General features: G+C 42.0%; 1 protein-coding gene across 1 annotated transcript in view; it reads right to left on the bottom strand.

The window, feature by feature from the left end:
• Positions 1-23,752, bottom strand: part of LOC149320902 (uncharacterized) — a 36,953-nt gene continuing 13,201 nt past the window's right edge. Inside the window, exon 8 of the mRNA XM_089506446.1 lies at positions 1-2,978. Coding sequence (XP_089362572.1) covers positions 1,255-2,978 — 1,724 coding nt within the window. The 3' untranslated portion in view covers positions 1-1,254. The remainder of the gene's footprint in view (positions 2,979-23,752) is intronic.

Genomic DNA, 23,752 nt, shown 5'->3' with positions numbered 1-23,752 from the left:
ACATTATTGTTCCTTCCTTTTATCTTTATCAATTCTGTAAATTTCTCATCAATACTTTGGCCTGTTACAGACTGCCAAAATAAAGCTGCTTCAGGTCTCTTTGGAGGTATGCTGTTTAAATGATGCATGCATCCTAAGAATCCGGAAGCTGCACCAAAGCTGCACTCCAGTGCTTAGGAATGGAGTGTGGCTTTGGCGCGACCTCCGGACTCTTAGGACCCATGCATCATTTAAATAGCATACCTCCAGTGCATCTCTATGGTCAACTTTAAGCAAATGTCACACTGAAGGACCTGAATATTCCTAGAGAGAACACTCCACTACGCATTTGTAGCTCTTCCAGAGCAATTCTGTGGCCAGTGTCTGGCAGATCAGATGTTGACCACAGACTTGCACTGGAGGTCCTAGTGTCAGAGTTGGTTCTGACAGATAATAAAAATATAACAGTTAATGGTAATATAGTATTAGTATATAGATGGTAGTCCAGATGGTTTGAGAGAGGGCACAGGCTGGGCTTCGCAGCTGCACTGTTATTCTGGCTAAATGTGGAATGGTATGCAAAATTAGGGGTTGGAGACAAGGGAAAGGAGCACTGGCTCAAGGTTCCAGCTGAAGGAGGGGGAATGGGAGGAAGGACGGAGGGGGAGGCGGATACAGACATGGCAACAGCTGGGAAAGTGCCTTTTTCACGCTTGGAAAAGGAGGCGCTGGCAATTGGGGGGGGGGGGGTTTAAGGTTGGTGTTTGAAGCCTGGGAAAGTTAGCTCTGACTTAAACGTGAAGTGGTATTGTTTTGCCTGGGATTCCCAATAAAGCTTTAGATTTACAACATTGTTTATTTGGGCACAAGTTCTGAACTTACACAATTCTCAAACCTAGACTAGAGATTCCTAGAGAGGTGTTTTCTCGGGTAAAAACAGTGTTTTTGTTATTGGCGGATTTTCCACATACACTGTGCCCCTAACAACAGTAAATGTGGAGAGACAAGTGTATCAAGAAAAAAGCAGATTAAAAACATACTACTCTAAAAGCATAAGTGTAACACAGACCAATCCAAAACACATGGAGATCCAAAGACAGAGAACTTCTGCTTTAAGGTTCTTTTAACATAATGTCTTGAGACACTAGTTTTTGTACTCTGCAAGATTTCACATGTTTACTACACTTAGAGCTCTCAGTGACACACTTTACACATGGCCACTGTATGGCTTCTCCCATTTATGAGAGATTGAAACCTGGAGCGCTTCTCTTTTTGCTAAAGCTCTTCCTGTAACCCAGGGGTTAACATGATTTCCCCCATGTGGGTCCTTAGATGGGAATTAAGGCTTGAACTAAATGTAAATCTCTGTCCACATTCTATGCATTCATAGGGTTTTTCTCCTGTATGAATTCTTTGATGCTTTTTAAGGTACCCTTTATTACTAAAGCCCTTTCCACAATCCATGCATGTATAGGGTTTCTCCCCTGTATGACTTATTTGGTGCTGGATAAGTCCAGCTTTCCGAATGAATTGCTTTCCACACTTCAGGCATTTATATGGTCTTTCCCCTGTGTGAATTTTTTTATGCACCCTCAAGTGTCCTTTCTGATTGAAGCGCTGCCCACACTCCATGCATTCATAGGGTTTCTCTCCTGTATGAATTCTGTGATGTATATTAAGCTTTGAGCTGTCAATGAAGCCCTTTCCACATTCCATACATTTATATGGCTTCTCCTCCTTGTGAATTCTTTCGTGGTCCCTTAGGGATCCTTTCTGACTAAAGCTTTTCCCACATTCCATGCATTTAAATGGTTTCTCTCCTGTGTGAGTTGTTTCATGAATAATACATGTGTTCTTATGACTGAAGCTCTTTCCACACTCCATGCATTTATATGGTTTTTCCCCTGTGTGAGTTCTTTGATGTGAAATAAAGTTTGACTTCGTACCAAAGGTCTTTAAACATACTATGCAGTTATATGGATTATCTCCTGTATGAGTTCTCCGATGCACCTTAAGGTATGATTTCTGACTGAAGCACTTTCCACACTCCATGCATTTATACGGTTTCTCACCTGTATGAGTTCTTCCATGGCAAGTCAGTCTTACCTTAGTACTGAAGCTTTTTCCACACTGTATGCATTCATATGGTTTCTCTCCACTATGTGTTCTTTGATGTTTAACACGGTCTGAACTCTGACTGAAGCCCTTTCCACATTCAATACATTTATATGGTTTCTCACCTGTATGAATTCTTTCATGTCTAGTAAGTGACTCAGCATCATTGAAGCTCTTTCCACATTCCAAGCATTTATATAATTTCTGCCTCACATGACTTCTTTGATGCATTTTAAAGCGCCCTTTTTGGTTGAAACTTTTTTCACATTCCATACATTTATATAGTTTCTCCCCACTGTGAATTCTTTCATGTTTTGTGAGATTTCCCCTTGCACTAAAGCATTTCCCACACTCTATACATTTATATGGTTTCTCCCCTGTGTGAACCTTATGATGTGTGGTAAGGTGCGATCTCACATAAAAGCTCTTTCCACACTCCATGCATTTATATGGCTTCTCTCCCGTGTGAGTTATTTGATGCTGCTTAAGGCTCTCTTTCCTAATGAAGTTCTTTCCACATACTATACATTTATTTGGCTTGTCTCTTGTATGGGTTCTTTGATGCTGCTTAAGGCCTGCTTTCTGACTAAAGCACTTTCCACACTCCATACATTTATATGGCTTCTCTCCCATATGAATTTCTTGATGCAGTTTAAGGTTCCCGTTCTGACTGAAGCACTTTCCACACTCCATACATTTATACGGCTTCTCGCCCGTGTGAGTTCTTTGATGCTTCTTAACGTCCCATTTCTGACTGAAGCACTTTCCACACTCCATGCATTTATACGGCTTCTCTCCCGTATGAGTTCGTTGATGCTTTGTAAGGTCCCACTTGTGACTGAAGCTCTTTCCACATGTCATGCATTTATGTGGCCTCTCCCTTGCTTGAGTTCTTTGAGGTATAAGTGATGTAATATCACTGAAGTTCTTTCTACATATCACACTCTTCAATGGTTTCTTAGTTCCTTGGTGATTCCAAAATGTTCCAGTCCCTTTTAAATTCATTCCAGATTGTTCTCCACACTCTTGCGTAGCAATTTCTAGGGATTCAAGAGATGGCCTCTGGTAGTTCTCACTGTCCCAATCGTGATCTGATTTGGAAGATAAAAAGATTTGTAAAAAGGATATCCTGTCACAGTTTCAAGAAAAAATCCCAAGGCTCTTACCAGGAATTAACTCTCTAGTTCCACTATTTCTACCTTATTTCTCCCTTATTTCTTCTACCTTATAAATACCTTAAGGTAGTGAAAGTTGTTCATATTTATTTTCACATGCTTTTGAACTGCTAGGTTGCCAGAAGCTGGGACTAGTGATGGCAACTCAATCTTGCAATCATCAGAGTCAGCCCCTTAACCACTGAGCCACTGCGTCCTTATTTCTACTCTATTCTACTCTTATTTCTTTTTTATAACAAATGTATTGCACATATTTAAAATAACACAATTCTTCACCTTCCCAATGACACTGACAATGAACAGTTTGACATAGCAAAACACCATCCTTGAAAGTGTTTCCCCATCCAGCACAAAATCTTTCACAATTACCTATACAACTAAAATTAAAAGTTCCTTTTTTCCAACAGTGTTGGTCCTTGCTATCTCTTGTCATGCTATCTTCTCCTTCAGTATCATTTATAATTACTGAACTTTATCTCGATTTATAATGAAATTCTTTCTTTGTTATCTTCCATGTAGGCTGTGTCTACACTGCAGAATTAATGCAGATTGACACTGCTTTAACTGCCATGGCTCAATGTTAAAGAATTCTGGGATTTATAGTTTTGTGAGATATTTAGCCTTCTCTGTCAGAAAACTTTGGTGTCTAAACAAACTACCTAGGATTTAATCACATCGAGCCATGAGAGTTAATGTGGTATCAAAATGCATTATTTCTGCAGCACAGATTTATCCTAGAGTTGTAAATGCATCTGAGAGTCCCTACCTAATTTGTAGCTGATTAAATTCACTGAATAAACAAAGGTTGAAAAATCCACAGAACCTCACCACAAAGGTCGAATCACATAACAAGAGATACCTGACAATATTTTCTGTTCCTTTGAATTCTGGACAGACAGGTCTTCTTCCAGCCAAGTAATAAGGTCTGGTTTGGGGGTTTCTTTTAAAGGAAGAGAGATGCTGGTGATTACATCAGTATGCCAGTATTTTAACTCCATCTCTGGCTAGCTATACATCTGTTTGATGGTTATTTCCAAATATTATTCACCCAATCCTCCAAACCAGTACTACTCATTCATGGACTCGTAGCAGTCCACATGCCAACACCCCCCAGTTATTGGTGACTTGCCAGCAATAGAAAGAAACAATGGTAGTCAAGAGGTACAATTACGACATTAGTTCCTGGCACAATGGATCAGTCTGACACGTACTACTCTAGGCAACATACACTGGAAACAGAATAAACCTAAAGAAAAGCCATTCCTAAAAACAAGTCCCTCATACTGCTGCTGCCTTGTCTGGATTATGCTTCAATTCCCTGGTTCTGATCCAAACTATTATTATTATTACTATTATTATTGTTGTTATTATATTTCCTTATATCCCGCCTTTCTCCCAATATGGGGACTCAAGGCGAATAGCGGATTTAAAACACTTCAATTTTAAAACAGACAAGCATTAATACGTATAAAAAAACAAAGCATTTTACAAGTTAAAACAGTTATGAGCTAAAATCGAATATTAAAATACAAACCTAAAAATTTAAAATATCCCAACATTCCCAGATCTTACCAATTTCCAAAGGTCTTCAGGCATAAGAACGTCTTTACCAACCTCTGGAAGGATAGCAGGGATGGACCCATCCTGGCCTCTCTAGGGAGGGAGTCCCAAAGCTTGGGAGAAGCCACTGAGAAGGCTCGCAGTCTTGTTCCCACCAAACACACCTGAGTGGGTGGTGGTGAGACAGAGAGAAGGGCCTCCCCAGATGATCTCAATACTCTGGGGGACTTGTACAGGGAGATACGGCCCTTCAAATAGCCTGGACCCAACAGAGCGAAACACTGCTTCAGTGTCATGGCCAGGCAAGAGGAGGACTCAGGGGATGATGAGGATGACTTGGCTCCTCAGGTGCAGGAGGAACCTGAGGCTGGGCCAGGCCCCAGTTCTGCTCTGCCAGGTCCCAGCTCTGTTCTCCCTGCCCCAGTGGTTGAGGCTCAGCAGCCCAGTCTTGCCCCAGTGGAAAGGCCAGACTTGGGAGATTTAGAGCAGCAGAGCATGGAGATTCGTCCCTTTAGCCAGCGAAGAGCAGAAAGGGCATGCCTTCGTCATTCCAAGAAGCTTGCAGAGAAGCATTCATTAGCCAAGCAGCACCTGGGTCGAGGGAGTGATATATAAACCACCTGGGACACATTGAGTGTTTGTCAGAGATTATTGTGCTTCCATTAGTGAATGGTGCTGACTCTGGTTCCTCTGGATCTTGTCCCTGGACTCTTGGCATCCTAGACCTTTGACTACTCTTGAACCTACGACCTCGGAACGGAGTTAGCAAGCAAAACCCTCTGGCATCCTAGACCTCGGACTGAACTGGTATTTGTGATCTCTGAAATCCTGAATCTGGACTGTCTGCTGGCTGTTTAGCCTTGTTGCCTTGGCTGAGCTACTCTTATCAGCGTGTGTGCTGGCAGTATTCCCGGACATTCAGCTCTCACCACCACCACCACCAGCTATTAGGTTCCTGCTGCCAAAATCCTCTGAAAAACAACCTGAAACCCATGAACAGGGCTGCTTTAGGAACAGCCTGCTCCAGTTGACCATAAACTCTCAGGAAGGGGAGAGAGAGAAGCAAATCTCAAGACAGGGCTCTCTGTGTCAGAGAATGAGACAAGACTTGTCCCAGCCTGAGTGCCCGCTGCCAGTTAAAATATGGGATAGACAGGTAGTAATTTATTCACTCATATCCTGACTTTTCCCTGTGGTTACATGAAAGATTATTCCCAAAGTGCCTACAGCTAAACTGTTGGTGCAACCCAATGAAGCCAGCTCCTTTCATTCAGGACTCTGGATGGCCTTGGCTGCATCTGCACCACAGAAATAACACAGGTTGACACAAAATAATGGGTTCTGTTGCAAGGTATTCCTAGATGTACACAAATCCCCATGATTACTTTTAAAGGCGGACAGAATCTGCACAGCAACATGAGATATCCTATAAGGTAAGAGAATACTACTATAGATAAGAGCTGGTGTGTAGGCCAACTTCCACATGGCAACAGCAGCATGGGCTCTAAATGTTGCAGGTTAAAAGTATTCAGTAATTTATTGGACAATAATCAATTTTATCTCAATTAGCTATTTACATGCAACATGAAAGGAGGAATATACTGTATGTCATACAATGCCTCTGCAATTGCGGCTTTCAGCATATGCTGAAAGCTGCACCACAAGAAGCCTCGGCATGCCCTGGAAGGGGTAATGGCGCCTGTGCCGCAAGCACGAGTCCCATTATTTTTATTGGGCCTCAAGCATACTCAGAATTCCACTTACATGGGGGAGGGGTCCAGAACAGATCCCCCGCGTAAAGGAAGGGCCCACTGTACATAGGGATGACAAGGAGAGTAAGGATTTACTTTTGTGAACACAAAAGATGCATTAGAATTAGAAAAAATGCATGCACTATTGGTGAAGGATTTTCAGGAATTTAAGCATGAGAGGAAAAATATTAGACTTTGTTGCATAGAGAAAATATTGGTTAAAAATAGGGAAGGATATAGTACTAAAATAATGTCCAAAACACACTGCAGAAATAATCCACTTAGATTGCCTTAACAGCCCTGGCTTAGTGCTAGGGAATCCTGGGAATTGTAGTTTATTGTGGCACCAGAGCTCTCTGACAGAGAAGGTTAAATGTCTCACAAAACTACATCAATCAAATTGAAAGCTCAGAAAAAATTATTCAGCATTTCTCACATTAGAAAAATACAACCTTACCCAGAAAGACTACAGTCTCAAAGTTCTCCAGCATGACTTCCTTGTAGAGAGCTTTCTGGCCTGGATCCAGGAGATCCCATTCCTCCTCGGTGAAATACACAGCCACCTCCTCAAAGGACATCACCCACTGGAAAAAAGAAGAAAAAAAGCTCTAATCTAAAATTCCCTCTTCTTCCAAAGAGCAGTGGCATCACCAGGATTGCTGTCACACTAGTGTGGTAACTCATGCTGTCACCACGAGGCTTGGAACCACCAGGCCAATGGTCCCTCGGGTGGATCAGGCTGCTATGGAAGAGAAAGGCTCCAGTCTACCTGCCACTGATAGCTGGCAGACCAGGATACTTGATACTATCCATGTTTGGCGTTGTTCTGGCCTACTTGCCTTGTTTGCAACTCTCAAAGGCATCCAGGAACCATTTGGGAAGAGGTGAAGCCTCAAGGAGTTTGTTGTTGCATGATGAGAGCCCTAGCCGTCCTCCTCACTGACTTCAGATAAGTAAACTGGGTACTTCCCAGGACCTTCTGTCTCCAGGACTCTCAGTCTACCCATTAAGAGGTATGGAAGTATGCTCTATGCTGGAAGTGTGAAGTGTCCACCACTGCGGTCCACACACTTCACATCTCCCCACTAGAAATGCCCCTGCCAAAGAGTAAAGTTTGTGAGTGAGTGGAAGCAGCACAGGCATCTAACCACTGCACTACCAGGGCTCTTACATGTTAGGAAGTGCTAAATTTCCCCCCCCCCTTCCTTTTTTTTAGTTAACAGATTCAAGACTTCATGTGGGAGATGTCAGAAAGATTATAACACTCCTCCCTAGTCACATCGCAGCAGCAAAATTAAAGTTAGGGGAGATATTCTTTCCAACACAGAGGGGGACATATAGGCAGTCCCTCTGCAATTCTCCCCAACAATCCCTACCTTACCTGAGGTAGCTTCAAGGCTGCCTTTTCTGCTCTACCCAAAGAAGATGATCCACAGGCTGCCTGTGCTGCCATCATAATGCCTGTGGGAGAGAGAAAACAGATAAACTAGGCCATCACAGAGATTCCTACGGCTCTTGTAGTTCAGGACTCTATAAAGCAGGAGAAGCTGGGTCTGGTGGCAACTGGCAAATTATATCATTCAGGTCCCTACTGAGAAGTAAGACTGATGTGGAGCAGAAGACTTTTGTTCTCTGTGCCCATCTTGACTTCATGGTTCTGACTACAGGAAACTGTGTCCAACTTTTGAGGCGATGCAAATGTGTGTAATAGTAATTAACTACTTGCTTTAGCCTATGGGCACAAAAGTCCTCAAGAAAGGGGCTGTGCTTGTAAAGTCTTGGTGTAACTACATGGAGAGGAATGGATATACTTTATATACTCGACTTTAGGTATAAATCGAGAGCAGGTTTTGGGGCCAAAGTTATGAATCTCCAAATGCCCTTTAGGTGATGGGGGCATGTCCACAATGCTTTGGGCCTCTCTGGGCTAATTTAGGTCTAGGAAAGGCCTTTTTTAAAACAGAAAACAAACAAGAAGTGACTTTTGCTCACTCCCGATTGTTAAAAAAGGCCATCCTGAGCTTAAAATGGCCAGTAAAGCCCCAAAACATGGTTATTTTCACCATGTTTTGGGGCTTTGCTGGCCATTTTAAACTCAAGAATGCCACACCCTCCGTTGGAAGTCTGGGAGCAAAGAATTTATTATAATTATAATTTTTCTTGCAGGAGAGGATGTACTAGTGTATGTGTGCCTGGCAGTGAATTAACCTCCTACCTTTCAAAATGTTCCTTTTCTCAATTTAGACCTCAAAATCATGCCCCTTCAAAGGTAAGCACCTTGACAGAAATGGAAGCCTGAAGGCAAATAACACAGCAATAAATAATTCCCATTCATTGTGTACATATGAATGTGTTCATATGAACTGTACATTCATTGTGTTTCATTCTTCTGTGTTACTTCCCTTCACATTGCGATCTGTCTTAAGCTGCATAATCCTAGAAATGACCTCATGTTACGTGTGCAATTGGCTGAGCCATCATGCTTTAAATTTGGCCCCTGTAATAACTCTCTGACAGCCTCAATAGTGACTAAACAATAAAGACTCCTACTATTTTATTGTTGAAATTCATACAAGTGTTATTTCCACGTGCAGTGTTATTTTCATTAGTGCAGGACATTCAGGTTGAGTATCCCTTATCCTAAATGCTTGGGACCATATTTTTTGATCCCCCCCCCCCCCCCCCGATTTTGGAATATTTGTATACACATGAGTTATTTTGGAGATGGGACCAAAGTCTAAACATTAAATTCATTTCTGTTTCATATACATCTTATAAACATGAAGGTAATTTTATACATAACATTTTAAATAGTTTTTTCCATGAAACAAAGTTTGTGTCCATCGAAATATTAGAAAGCAAAAGTGTCACTATCTCAGCCACCCATGTAGACAATTCTGGATTATTTCGGATTTTGAACAGCAGATAAGGGACACTCAGTCTGTACCAAAGAATTGCCTCCAATTGCCTGCAGAAGACAGGAATAAACATTTGCTCCTTCCAAAATGCATTGGGGGGGGGGGGGGAATCCATACCTAGAAAATTCACGTTTCTATAGTTCTCCTGCATGACAATCTTGTACAAAGTTCTTTGGCTGTGATTCAGAAGATGCCACTCTCCTCTCGTGAAATATACAGCCACATCATCAAATGACACTATTTGCTGAAAGAAAGAAAGAAAGAAAGAAAGAAAGAAAGAAAGAAAGGTTTATTCTATATTAGGAATATAATAATATAGGCGGGATACAGACCACCCATTTGGGGAGGCCTGCACCTGCCCCTTTCCCTGACGGATCGGGGCCTGAGCAGCCACAGTGGCAGCCCCAGAGGCCCCGATCTGCCACTTCTCCAGGCCTTGGGGAAGTGGCAAAACGTCGCTTCCCCACGGTCTGGAAATGGGTGTTCTTGGGGTTTCATGCCCCAAGGACACCCCAACAGCGGCGGGGAAAAAGAGAAAGGGGCCGCTTGGCTGGCTCCTTTCTCTTCTGCATTGCTGCACCAGCGAAGCATGGGGTGAAAAGGAGCTCCGTTTTGGAGCTCCTTCCCATGATACTGAAAGGGTACCCCAAGCGCCCTGCAGCGTCACGGGGACATCACACTCGCGTTGTTTAGAGGCAGTGCAGCCATGACATCATAATGGTGGCACCTGTGTACACAGGGCGCCGCCATTATGTCGCCCCAGTTATGTGCTAGGTTTAGGGAGTAGACACTCCCCTAAACCTAGCACATAACTGGGGCGACATAATGGCGGAGCCCTGTGTACACGGGCGCCACCATTATGATGTCATGGCTGCACTGCCTCATGGCTGCGCCACCGCAAAGCGCCAGTCTGGATCCCATCAATGATGATAATAATAATATGTACTGTTAAACATATGAACACAGGACACATTAGAATTATAATTAGCATAAATTAAAATATGATCCTATTGAAACAAGAGTTCATATCAGCATAAATTAAAATAAATTAAAATATGATCCTATTGAAACAAGAGTTCATATCAGAATTATATTAAGGTTCACAGTCTACAAGGCAAGTATAGGGCTAGAAATGTAAATAAAAGAGGAATATATTTTTGGGAGGCTGACTTTACAATATTAGCAATATGCCTAATGATGCCATCTGTGAATTATTATTTCTGGTATAAAATTTAATTTTATAATATTAAGTATGCTGCTGTATTTTTAATTTGTAAAATGTCAGGTTTTGTTAGGAAAAAAATGATTATAGCAGCAGCTACTACTACTTCTATTTTCATCATCAGACCTTATACCCTCAGCACAGTGGGAGATGGCAAAGTTGTCCCCTTCATCTCTCTCTTATTCTCCCCTTACCTGAGGTGTCTGCATGGTGATGCTTTCCACTTTCCTGTTAAGAAGAGATGATCCAGACCATGATGGCATTATATCACCTGTGGAGACACAAACAAGATTATCTCTGGCATTTGGGGCAGATATGACCTGTATAGGTTCCTCATGTACAGAGACCACCGCCTCTAAGGCAGAAGATCTTAAAGTTCTCAACAAGCTTGAGATTAGCTTTTCCCCACCACCATCATCATCATTTATTGACATGGCACCATCAGTGTTCAGGGTGCTTTACAAAGTAAATGAACAACAACAAAACCAGCCAGCCATGCCAAAGACATAAATCTAAAATATGTGTGTGTGTGTGTGTTTGTTGTGTCTCTGTGTGTGTGTATAGTGTAAATATACACATACAAAGAGGAAAGATGGAGCAATGCAAATATAAAAATAATGCAATCCAAATGTAAAACAAATTATCTAGATAGAATTACCAAAAAACTGACAAATACATATAATCAAGCTATACAAGCTTATATTATACTACAATTCCCGCTCTGAGTCCCAGTTCTGGGAAAAGAGCGGGATACAAATAAATATAATACGATTCTGAAAGTTTTAAATTGAGGTTTAAAAACAACGAGAGAAGCAGTCTGCAAGGCAATTGCAGGAATATGGAACCGGAGCAAAAAAGGACAAAGCTGAGTCAAGAAATAGGAGACCCTTTATTGAGGGAGAAGCCAAGAGTTCCTAGAACGCAGACCCTCAGCAGAATGTTAAAAATAAATGTTTTGGGTTGCTGTTTTTCCATTGCAGAGATAGGGCAAAGTTCCAACTGCAGTGCAGACAGGGAAGATGGAAATAATAAAGTGATAAATGTCCCTTCAAAAGTTATGGAATTTGTGCTGTCAGAGGGAAATCTGCAGAGGGCTTTGGCATGTTTAATGGTTGTGCAGAAGAGACAATTTCAGCAGGTACTGTTCATCCAAACATGTAACAAGCCCCACTTACTCAAATTTCCTCTTTTGAACAACCATGAAAAGGGTACAGAACTATCTCCCTCTGACAGATAGCTGGTGTAGTGGGCTGAGCGTTGGACTATGACTCTAGAGGCTAGGGTTCGAATCCCTGCTCAACAATGGAACCGCACTGGGTGACTTTGGGCAAGTCACACTCTCACTGGAGTTTATTGCATCACAGCCTGTAACGTTCCCATTGACTTCTGAAACCGTTACGAGCAGAAACGGTTTGGGAACGGGAATTATTGCATTGGAGAAGTTATAATGGGATGATAACCTTACTGGAAAGCATTTTACCGCACAGTACCTTCCTTTTTTTCTGAGTATGTTCTCATAATGTTCCGCTATTGGTTATATTTCTTTCAATGCACTGCATAGTACACACATATGTATAAACATATGTATATATGTGTGTGTGTGTGTGTGTGTGTGTTCATAAACAAAAAGATATATGTGTGTATGCATGTGTGTGAATATGTATACATATGTATGTATCCATACCTATTACATATATTAGATACAACACACACACGCACATATATATATACATTGAGATAAACAGATAGATATACATGTATATGCATAACACACACATATTTAAACACACACACACACATATATATCCATAAACAAAAAGATATATGTACGTATGTAAACATAAACAAAAAAACAAAAACCCATAAAAAACCCATATGTGTGTGTGTGTATCCATTAAAAAAATTAACAAGTAAACATTTTTTAAAAATGTGATGTGGGGAAAACCTTTTCTGCTTTGAGGAAAATCATTCCTGTATGTTAACATGGTGCCGTGTCATACCTAGAGGAGCATTAAGCTTTTTGGACGCTCTAGGACTGCAGAGCAGGAAATTGACTCAGCCAATCAGGACATGAGGACTGACAGAACGGATATAAGAACGGATAAGATTACTGCACTAACTTTTCATGTAACGGGATGATAATGTTCCATCTGTCTGAGAACTGTTTTTCATCGTTCGCACCCTGGAACGCTTTTGGAACACTTTGGGCTCAGAATGGCAACTTAATGGGAACCATACTGTGTGGTAAACTTCACTATGTTCCGTTCTCGGAACGTTAGCATAATGCTGTGCGGTAAACTTCACTGTCTCAGAGATTGGCAAAGGCAACCTCCCTCTGAACCCACAGTATCTTACCAAGAAAACCCCATGATGCGGTCACCTTAGGTTCGCCATAAGTTGGAAATGACTTGAAGGCACAACAACAGCACAATAAAGCACGCTGACAACTCCAGGCAAGAGTCACCAGGCTCGCCAGAAACATCATAACTCATTTATACCAATATGTCTTAGGATGCCAGAGAAAGTTTTAAACAAATGTGGAAAAACGGCAAATAAAAAAGGTTGTTTTTTAAAACCTAAGGTATCACCTCTCTAGGGATCTCTAGGTCTTCCAGGGCAACTCTCTGGTCAACATCTGCTGGAGATTGACCACAGAGTTGCATTGGAGGACCTACAAATGGCTAGAGGAATCTTCTCTCTAATAATCTCGAGGTCCTCCAATGCCACTTCTGGCAGACATTGACCACAGAGTGGCACTGGAGGATCTACAAATAATAATAATAATAATAATAATAATAATAATTATTATTATTATTATTATTATTATTATTATTATTATTTATATGCCGCCTTTCCTGCAGGATCAAGGCAGCTTACAATGTCAGATAAAATACAATATAAAATGCAACATGTATTAAAATACATTCTAATAATTCCCCCTCATGCCCCACTGTACTATGTCAAAATATCATAACAAACAAAACAGTGAAAATAATCAACAATCAAATGCTTTGAGGAGTCTTCTCTCTAAGAATCTTTAGGTCTTTCAAACAGCTTCATTTATATACCGCTTCATATTGAAGTAACAGTGTCTAAGTGGTTTGCACTGTAAGCTAATTGCCCCCAACAATCTGGGCACTCATTTTAGCAACCTCGGAAGGATGCACGCCTGAGTCAAGCTTGAGCCCTTTCCCTGGTATTGAACTCGCAACCTTATGGTTTTGGGTGAGTGGCTGCAGTACAGGCATTTAACCACTGCACGACCAGTGTAACAACTGGCCAAAGTTGACCACAGAGGTGTGCTGGAGGACTTAGATATTCCTAAAGAGAACCTATTAGTCAAATCCATCAGTAGTCAAATCCTCAAAAGCCAAAGCTGCCAATGTGGAAGGAGAACTGTACATACATACATAAATACACTCGTCCCTCCACTTTCGCTGGGTTTAGGGTCACAGGACCCACATGAGTATGCAAAAACTGCAAATATCAAGAATGCTATGTTTTTACCTGAGAGGACCCCTTTCTAGGAATCTCTAGGTCCTCCAGCATAACTCTGTGGTCAACATCTGCCAGGCATTGACCACAGAATTGCACCGGAGGAGCTACAAATACCTATTGGAGCATTCTCTCTAGGAATCTCTAAGTCCTTCAGTGCCACCTTTGGTTAAAGTTGACCACACAGTTGCGCTGGAGGACTTAGATATTCCTAGAGAGAACAGATTGCTAAAAACCAGGAATAATCACATCTGCAAGAGCCAAGGCCACAAATGTGGAAGGATGAGTATACATGCATACTTAAATACATACATCTGTTCCAACCCAGGAGGAGGAGGAGGAGGGATGGACTTCCAATGGGGGGGGGGATTCCTATGAAGCAAGTACAGCTGGCCCTCTATGTTTGACTTTTGTGGGTTTGATGATTTGGGGTTTTGATTAATATGTTCTCTCTAGGAATCTTTAAGTACTCCAGGTCAATTCTTCTGGAAGTTGACCACAGAGTTGTGATGGAGAACCTAGAAGTTCCTATAGAAAACACTCCTCTGGGCATGTGTAGGTCCTGCAACATGATCCTATGGTCAACTTCTGGCAGATCCTGACCACAGAATTACCCTAGAAGACCTGGAGATCCCTAGGGAGGTCTTCTCTCTCAGGTAAAAAGTATAGTTTTCCATTATTTGTGGTTTTCCCATATTCCCAGGGTGTCCTTCACCCCTAACCCCAGGGAATGTGGAGGGGCCACTGGACAGACATACTTAAAGACATGCCACAACCCAGGAGGAAGAGGAGGAGAGAATAGAGATGGCCTTTCAAAGGAGGGAGGGAGGGAGGAGGTTTCCTAGGAAGCAAATACCTGCAGCTCAGTCCCTCCTTTGCAACTGGGCTGGAGGGGGTCAGCCTCCCCCTAACCACTAAGAACAACTACAAAAGTGTGTGTGTGTGTGTGTTTGTGGGTCTTTCTCCTTCCCTCCCAAATGCCCCACAGGAGAAGCCCCCTCTTCCTTTTGTTTCCCCCTCTTTCCTCCTCCATCTCCCCAGTCTCACCCTTTGCCTCCTTCATTGTCAGTCCCTCCAAGGCACTGGCCTCCCAGAAAGTAGGGAAAGAGCAGCTGGGAAGAAGGAAAGAAGGAAGGCACCTCCTTTATTTGCCTTCCTTATCTTTCCCCTGAATGTATATAACATTTCCTGCCTCTCTGGGAATGGAGTTTCTCTCATTTATTTAACCCTCAAAGGTCCAGTGTGAAAAAGCCATTTCTCTCTCTCTAGCTCTCTCTCTCTGGCTGCATCCACACACAGCAGCAGCTGCAGCTGATGATGATGATGATGATTTCTTTATCCCACCTTTCTCCCAATACAGGGACACACACACACACAATATATATATAGAGTATAATAATATATCATTATCATTATTATTGGATATTATCTTTATTCAGTACAAAGAAAATGCAAGTAACATGTTCTATATACAATAATATTTTTGCCTTATTACTTTGTATCATTGTACTGCATCCTTTTCTTTTTATATTTAGTTTGACTCATGGATTATAATTTATAAATATACATAAATATAAATACATTCCTCTTTCATCAATAAACTTCCTAATCAAGCATCCACGGCTTGAAAATATTGGGGGGGGGGGGGGGGAACATAGTTCCAAACAGCAAATGTTGATTTTCCATTTTATATAAGAAATATGTGTGTGTGTGTGTATGTATATATATAATATGCATGTTTGGCCATCTCTACCATCATCAACATCATCATCATCATCATCATCATCATCATCATCATCATCATCATCATCATCATCATCTCTTACCTGCCTTTCCTCATGGATCAGAATTAAGAACAATTAACAGATACACAACATCTTTTAAAACACATCTATTAAAATACACATGTATTTCTTTGTGGCACCAGAGGCACAAAACACATCCAGTTTGAGATGCTTTAACTGCCCTGGCTTGGTGCTAGGGAATCCTGGGAATTTTAGTTTGTAAGGGTTAAATGTTTCACAAAACTACAGCTCCCTGATTCCTCTAGCATTGAGCCAGGGCAGTTAAAGCAGTCTCAGACTGGATTATTTGTTTCTGCAGTGTGTTTTGGACCTACGGCTGCCTCATTCCAGTTGCTCAACTCCAGGCATCTAATGTGCACAGTGTGGAAATTGCTCTGATGTTAGCAAATCATGCAAATGAGGAAGAGCACACAAGCCAGGAAAGTCTGCAGCAGTTGGCTTTTGCTTAAGCCTACTGGGAAGAGCCAGAGTCCATTTCCTCCTCTCCTCTTTGAGTTAAATGACTTCAAACTACTTTTGTACTTTGAACTCAATTTGCAGCAGTCAAAATAAGCTGAGGACAAAGGGGCAAAGTGGGAGGAGAGGGAGAGAGAAGCTGGGACATTTTAAAAGCCGCTAAAAAAAGTGGGAGGGAAGAATATTAATTTCTAAGGTGCCCCGAGTCACAGGAGATTATCAGATGGGGGAAGGATGGGAGCAACGCAGGTCGCTCCTGTGATTATTGAGCAAAAGACTATCACACATTGCACCTATCCCGTCATAGGACTTTATCAAACGAGGAAAATCAGGGTTTTAACCAACGATTAACCTGTGCAAAACGTAGTCGTGATTAATATTTTCACACGACGACGCCATTAATAATATAATAATAATACATTTTTATTTATATACCGCCTTTCCAAAGATCAAGGCGGTTTAACAACATAGTTAAAACATCCACAATACAATTAAAATTGACAATAAAATCAGAATAAAACACAATTACATCGTCACCCTAAAAAATCTCAAGCCAGCTTCCAATGCTGCTGAGAGGGGAGGGGGGAGTACTTCAGGGGTCAGGGGTATGCCTGCTGGAACAAGTGTGTCTTCAACCCCTTCTTGAATTGGTCCAGTGAGGTGGCTGAGCGGAGCTTGCCGGGAAGTGAGTTCCAGAGCTTGGGGGCAGAGATAGAAAAAGCCCTCTGAGTAGTGATGGCATACCTAGCATCTGGAACCCTTAACAATTGCTTCCTGGCTGACCTGAGTGTGCGAGGTGGATTGTATGGAGAGAGGCGGTCCTCCAAGTACCCTGGGCCCAAGCCATTTAGGGCTTTATAGGTAATAACCAACACCTTGTATTGAGCCCGGAAGCGAATAGGCAGCCAATGGAGGTCTTTAAGGACCGGTGTTATATGACTGGTCCTGGATGTACCAGTGACCAGTCTTGCCGCCATATTTTGCACCAATTGCAGCTTCCGGGTATGGTACAAGGATTGCCCTATGTAGAGCGCATTGCAGAAATCCAAACGAGAGGTTAAAGTGCCATTATCCCAGGCAGGAATAAACTGACAAAAAACAAACAAACCCAGCAACAAATTGTTCATGGGGAAATCCCGTGAATGATTTGTTGCTATTTATTGCCTGGTTATTCCCTGGTTATTCAAGGGATAATGATTTTCTTGGCGCGATGCGTGTGTAAATCTTTAAGTGCGATCGTATGATTTTCACGGGTTAATTGCTGGTTAACACTCTAATTTTTCCCATGTGATAAAATGCATTATCCTGTCAATGAAAGTGGAATTGTCCTGTAACATTTGAATAACAGAAACTTCTGTTAATGAAAATGACAGGATAATTCCACATCACTGAAGGCGATGTGGAATTAACCATCTACTTAAAAAGATTGTATGTACAGCGCTGTGTAAATTTACAGCGCTTCATAAATAAAGGTTAATAATAATAATAATAATAATAAGGGACAATGATGGGTTAAATGTGACATCGTGTGATAATCTTCATGCAATTGCACAATAAGGTTGAGAAAAGGATGTCTTTTCCCCCATGTGATAACCTCCCCAGTCTTGGGATAAGGGCAGGATGTAATAATAATAATAATAGCGACTGTCCTTGCCCAAATGGAACAGTTTAAGGATATTGTTTTGCTGGGCTTTACCACTTACTCTCCTCTCTCTCAGCCTTGCCCTACCTCCTGCTCTTCAACCCTTCCCATTTATTTCTGTTCATTTATTATTTTTAGTTATCTCACTTGCCACGGGCATCACTAGAGGTGTGTGAGGGGTGTGGGTCGCACCAGGTGACACTCTAAAGGAGGAGTGACACCATTACTATTGAAATATAGAATCACAGATTCATAAGAGTTGAAAGAGACCTCAAGGGACATCCAGTCCAACCCCCTGCCATGCAGGAACTCACAATCAAAGCAAACCTGACAGATGGCCATCCAGCATCTGTTTAAAGACTTCCAAAGAAGGAGAATCCACCACTCTCTGGAGAATTGTGTACCACTGTTGAATAGCTCTCAGAAAGTTCTTCCTAAAGTTCAGGTGGAATCTCTTTTCGTGTAGCCTGCACCAATTGTTCCTTGCTCTAATTTCTGGAGCACCAGAAAACAAGCTTTCTCCATCCTCAATGAGACACCCCTTCAGATATTTAAACAGGGCGATCATATCACCTCTTAACGTTCTCTTCTTCAGACTAAATATACCCAGCTCCCTAAGTCTTTCCTCATAAGGCATGGTTTTGAGACCTCCACCATTTTGGTTGTCCTCCTTTGGATCTAGACACTATACACCCTCACTTCCTTTGATCTAGACACTATATATCTATTGATGTAGATGTCATGCCCAGCCGGGCTGAGGATGCGTAGGACAAGGAGGCTGAGCCGAAGCCTGAAATTGGACTTGTGCCGGAAGCTGAGCCTGAGTCTGGCCCTAGATTGCCCCTGCCAGCTCCAGCAGTTTGTGGCTTCCAAGGAGGCTCAGCAGCCATGCCTCCCAGCAACAGAGCCTGCAGACTTGGATGAGGAACAGCAGCACCTACAGTGCCCTCCTTCAGCCATCAATGAGCAGAAAAGGAGGTTTTATTTAAAACACCGAGATAATCAAGCACAGCTAGATTTCTGCAATTTGGGAATTTAAACAAGTGCAGAATGCCTGCCTCAGTGTCAGAGATTATTTGAGCATCCCCGCAAAAGCATGCTTGATCGTGACATCCCTTGTTTTCCTGGCTGGAAACCTTGCTCCTTGGATTGCAAGTTGCCATGTCTCTCTGGACTTCTTGATCTTGGATTTGCTGTTTGTCTCATCAGTCTCTGGAACCCTGGACTTTGGATCCTTGACTTCTCTCTTTGGCTGTGCCCTCTGGTTTGTGCTATTTGGATTCTTGCTTGAGAACTGTTTGCACAGACCTTTGCTTTGTTTCATTTGACTTTGGAACATTATCTAGCTCCGAGTGTGTTGTTATCAGCATAATTTGCTGCTCTCCCAGGACAGCAACCTAAAACTGCATCAAACATTTGCCTTTTGGCAGAAATGGGTTGTGGCATTTGCCTCTGTCCCTTTAAAATGCTGAAAAGATGACATGAGTGGGGTGAGGCTCACTTGGAATAGAAAGGAGAGCCCCCAATTCTTTTTAAAGTTTAATTTTATTTAATTTTTAATTTCTTAAACATTTTTATTCTTTTTAAATTTTTATTCTTTAAAAAAACCTTTTAAAAATCACATCTTAGTAAATTTTCACATTAACCAAATTAAACTATGTATATATGTAAATACATTTAGGCTGTGCATATGAGATTGTAATTTAAAGATATCATTTTAATTTTGGTCTCACTACCTGCAGTCTGTCTCCCCCCTTTTTCAGCTATTTTTTGTCCTTGTTTCTGCATGTGGCCCACCAAAGGATTTCAGGTGGCCCGCCACAAGGATGTGGAACGACTTCAAGGCTCCTTATAACTTGTGCTCCTCTTGAGGAGAGGGCCATGAAGAGGAGGTCAGGTGAATGCTCACCTTGCAAGGCTCCTCTGCTGCCTAGCTTTCTCCTGAGGAGGACAGGTGGAGAAGGAGGAGTAGTGACAAATGCTTACCCTGTAAGGCTCCTAATCTACTCGGCTTTCTCCTGAGAAGGCCAAGTGGTGGCAGAGAAATAGAGGCAAATGCTCACCCTTCAAGGTTCCTCTGTCTCTCCACCTTCTCCCAAGGAAAAGTCTGGGCAGAGGAGAAGGATGGGGAAGTGTCTTCTGCTGCTCAGCTTTCTCCTGAGGAGAGGACTGGGCAGAGCAGGAGGATGGAATTAATATTAATGAATTATTAATTGATTATAATTGATTCATAATTATTAATATTTAATTAAAACCTATCTGCGGCCTGAAGAAGTTTAGCCTATTTTAATTTTGGCCCCTATGTACTGCCAAGTTGTGCAGGTCTGATATATAGGAAAGCCAGTGCGGTATAGTGGTTTGAGTGTTGGACTATGACTCTGAAGAACAGGCTTCGATTCCCAGCTCAGCCACAGAAACCCACTGGGTGACTTGGGCATGTCACACTCTCTCACACTCGGAAGCACAGAAAGGGAAACCTCATCTGAACAAAGCTTGTCAAGAAAAAAACATGATAGATTCACCTTGGGCTTGCCATAAGCTGGAAATGACTTGAAGGCACACAACAAGAATAGGATCTTTATTTGGCAAGTGCCAACTGTGTTCATCCCATCTAGGTTATGGAGGAAGCCTCCATCTTCTCTCCTCCCAGTGAGCCTCAGGGCATCTCTCTCAGACATGATTTGAGAGCACCCCCCACCTTATTTTGTTTTTCACTTTCCACATCCACTAAAGACCAGTAGACCTCATCCTGTGAGTGAGTGCCATCCTCATTGGCACTCTGTTGTATGCCTTCCTTTACAAAGGTGAAGCAATGGGGAAAAGAGGACACCATCAAACCTCCCAACACATAAACCTTGAGCAGCACATGAATCTTGCAGAAGGTAAGCCAAGACATTTCAGTGGGAAGTTTGGTTTGGCCCCTTCCGTTTTCTTTCTTCCTGGAGCCAAAGAGATTTTCATTTGGTAGGACCTTCTTTGGTCACGTCTGACCTTCACATCACAGAAAGATGTTTTCAATGCAGAATGCTGTACAGTCGGCCCTTCTTATACACAGATTTAAGCATCCACAGTTTGAAAATGTACAAAAAAAGTATAAATTTAACTTGATTTTCCCTTTTTTATAAGGGACACTATTTTGCTATGTCATTATATTTAATGGGTCTTGAGCATACACAGATTTTGTTATACACGGGAGATCTTGGAACCAAACTCCAGCGTATAACAAGGGTCCACTGTACTTTGATCTTACAATTTAAAAGTGATTTCATTGTTTTAACTATACCTTTTTCTAATGGTAAAATAAACTTTTGAAATATAACATTTTATTGTTGTGTGCCTTCAAGTTGTTTCTAATTATCACAGGGTTTTCATGGCAGGGTTTGTTTGGAGGGGTTCGCTTTTGTCCTCCTCTGAGGCTGAGAGAGTGTGACTTCACTTGCCAAAAGTCACCCAGAGGAGTTCCATAGCTCAGAACTTGGTCTCCAGAGTCATACTCCAACACTCGAACCACTGTAACAAGTTGGCTTTCAATACATTTTAGCTGAACTTTAAATTGTTGTTGCTGCTTTAACAAAAACAAAACATCACCATCAACAACCAAATCAGTTGTTTCCATTTCTGTTGTTCTCTTTTTACAATCAGTCTGTTGAATAGGATGACAAATTCTTCTGGGTGGAGGGTGGCAAGGGGTGCAGACTGGGCAGCCGAGGGGCAAACACCTTCAAGCACACTCACCCACTGCATCAGATACACACCACAATCCTACTGGAGACTGCTGGGTGAAGAGGCTTAAACTCACTCACATTGCAAAAATTATTCCAGGGAAGGAAGGGCTACACTGTTGTAGAGGGAAGGCTGGGCATTTGCCCTCTTTCTCTGAGGCCCCTACAAATCCAGCAAATAAGGCAGTACCTACTGGGAAGAGACAGGTAGCCAACATCGTTCACCAATCAGATGTGGCCCATGTTATTATCTTAATTAATATTGTACTTGGCATTCAAGAAACCAATACAGGCAAAAATTCACATCACTAAAATACAGTTACACTTGTCCCAGCACATTTGCAGCTTTGACTTTTGCAGCTTTTTAGAGGTTTTCTCTTGGGTAAAAACTTGTTTTTCCACATTCATGAGGGTCCTGTGCCCCTAACCCATATGAATGGAGAGTGATATGTGTATCAACAAAAAAGTTTAAAAGCATAGTACAGTCATCCCTCCCAATTTGCAGACTTCCTGTTCACGGTCTTGAATATCCGCAAAGGACAAAATGGTGGGTGTATCCATGCTGCATGCATGCCACCATTATTTTCAATGGGGGCTTGAATATACAGTTTTCTGATTCACGGGGGGTGGATGCTCCAGAATGGATCCCCTGCGAATCAGGAGGGACAACAGCAATTTAAAATCATAATCGTTAACACAGACCAATCCAGAAAACATAGATCCAAAGTCAGAGAACTGCTGCTTTAAGGTTAGTTATTTTAACATAATGTCTTGATACATTAGTTTCTGTACTCTGCAAGATTACTAAGGTTTGAGCTCTCAGTGACACACTTTTTGCACCTGGCCTCTATATGTAAGTAAATAATGAGTAAGTTAATAAGTTTATTTGTATAGCATAAACCATTACAAAAAGTATTCCAAATAAAACATACTTTGTAAAATTAGTACATCCCATCACATAGTTAAAATCATCTGTGACAAGGAGGACAGAGGGAAGTGGGCTGTTCTGGGAAGGAGGGCATGTGAGAAGAGTCCCAAGAAGTGGGAGGACTATCACTCCCAAGAGACCTGGGGAGAGGGAGGTCCTAAGGATGGGCGAGCAGGTGGAGCCTAGAAAGGTGTATAAAGGAGGAGAGTGAGGCAGTCGCAGGAGGGAGGAGTGGACGGTGAGGCGGGTGGAGAGGGAGAAAAAGGAGGAAGAGGAGGTCGAACCGGAAAGATGGCAGCCTTGGTAAAGCGAGGGATGAAGTCTACAATGGGGAGTCTGGGAGCAGAAGGCTTGAGGAACATGATAGAGGAGGGATTCTTGGGAGAGATTTCTAGAGCCCTGACAAGTCCTAGTTCCTCGCTGGCGTCCGGGCTAAACCTGAGTTATGGGTCAAAAGGACCCTTCCATTGGAATTTACAAGGGAGGTGTTGGCCGGCACCTGATAGTGGGCTTGAGGGCGAGAATTACGGAGAAGAATAGAATTGGGTGGGGACTCCTGTGAATGTGAACAAGAAGAAGACTGTGTGAAGCAACATAGTTCCCTTGTGTTCAAAAGTGAAAGAAGGAAAGTTTGTTGGCAGCAAGCTATTGTGTTTTGTTTCCTTTGTGAGCGAAGCATGGGTGAAAACAAGAAACAGGCTACGGGAGGCGTCCCCTGTGAGCCCACCACACCATCTAGAAACATAAACCTTAAAGGATGAATTAAAACTAAATAAACACAAGGATCAGATACACAGAAGAAATACGGCATTACTTTACAAAACTGATGATTTAATAAAAAGCAAAGCACGTTACCTTTTCAGAAATGTATGGTAGTGTCTCCTAATAAAAAAATTGATCAGGCACAAATCAGAGTTGCTTGGTACCAATCCTAAGTCCTTATTTATTTTTAACATAATGCCTTGATACACTATTTTTTTGTAC

This window comes from Sceloporus occidentalis, unplaced genomic scaffold (genome assembly GCF_023333645.1).
Source record: "Sceloporus occidentalis isolate IW3139 unplaced genomic scaffold, rSceOcc1.0.p SCAF_1, whole genome shotgun sequence".
Lineage (NCBI taxonomy): Eukaryota > Metazoa > Chordata > Lepidosauria > Squamata > Phrynosomatidae > Sceloporus > Sceloporus occidentalis.
This window is presented reverse-complemented; position numbering and strand designations above follow the sequence as displayed.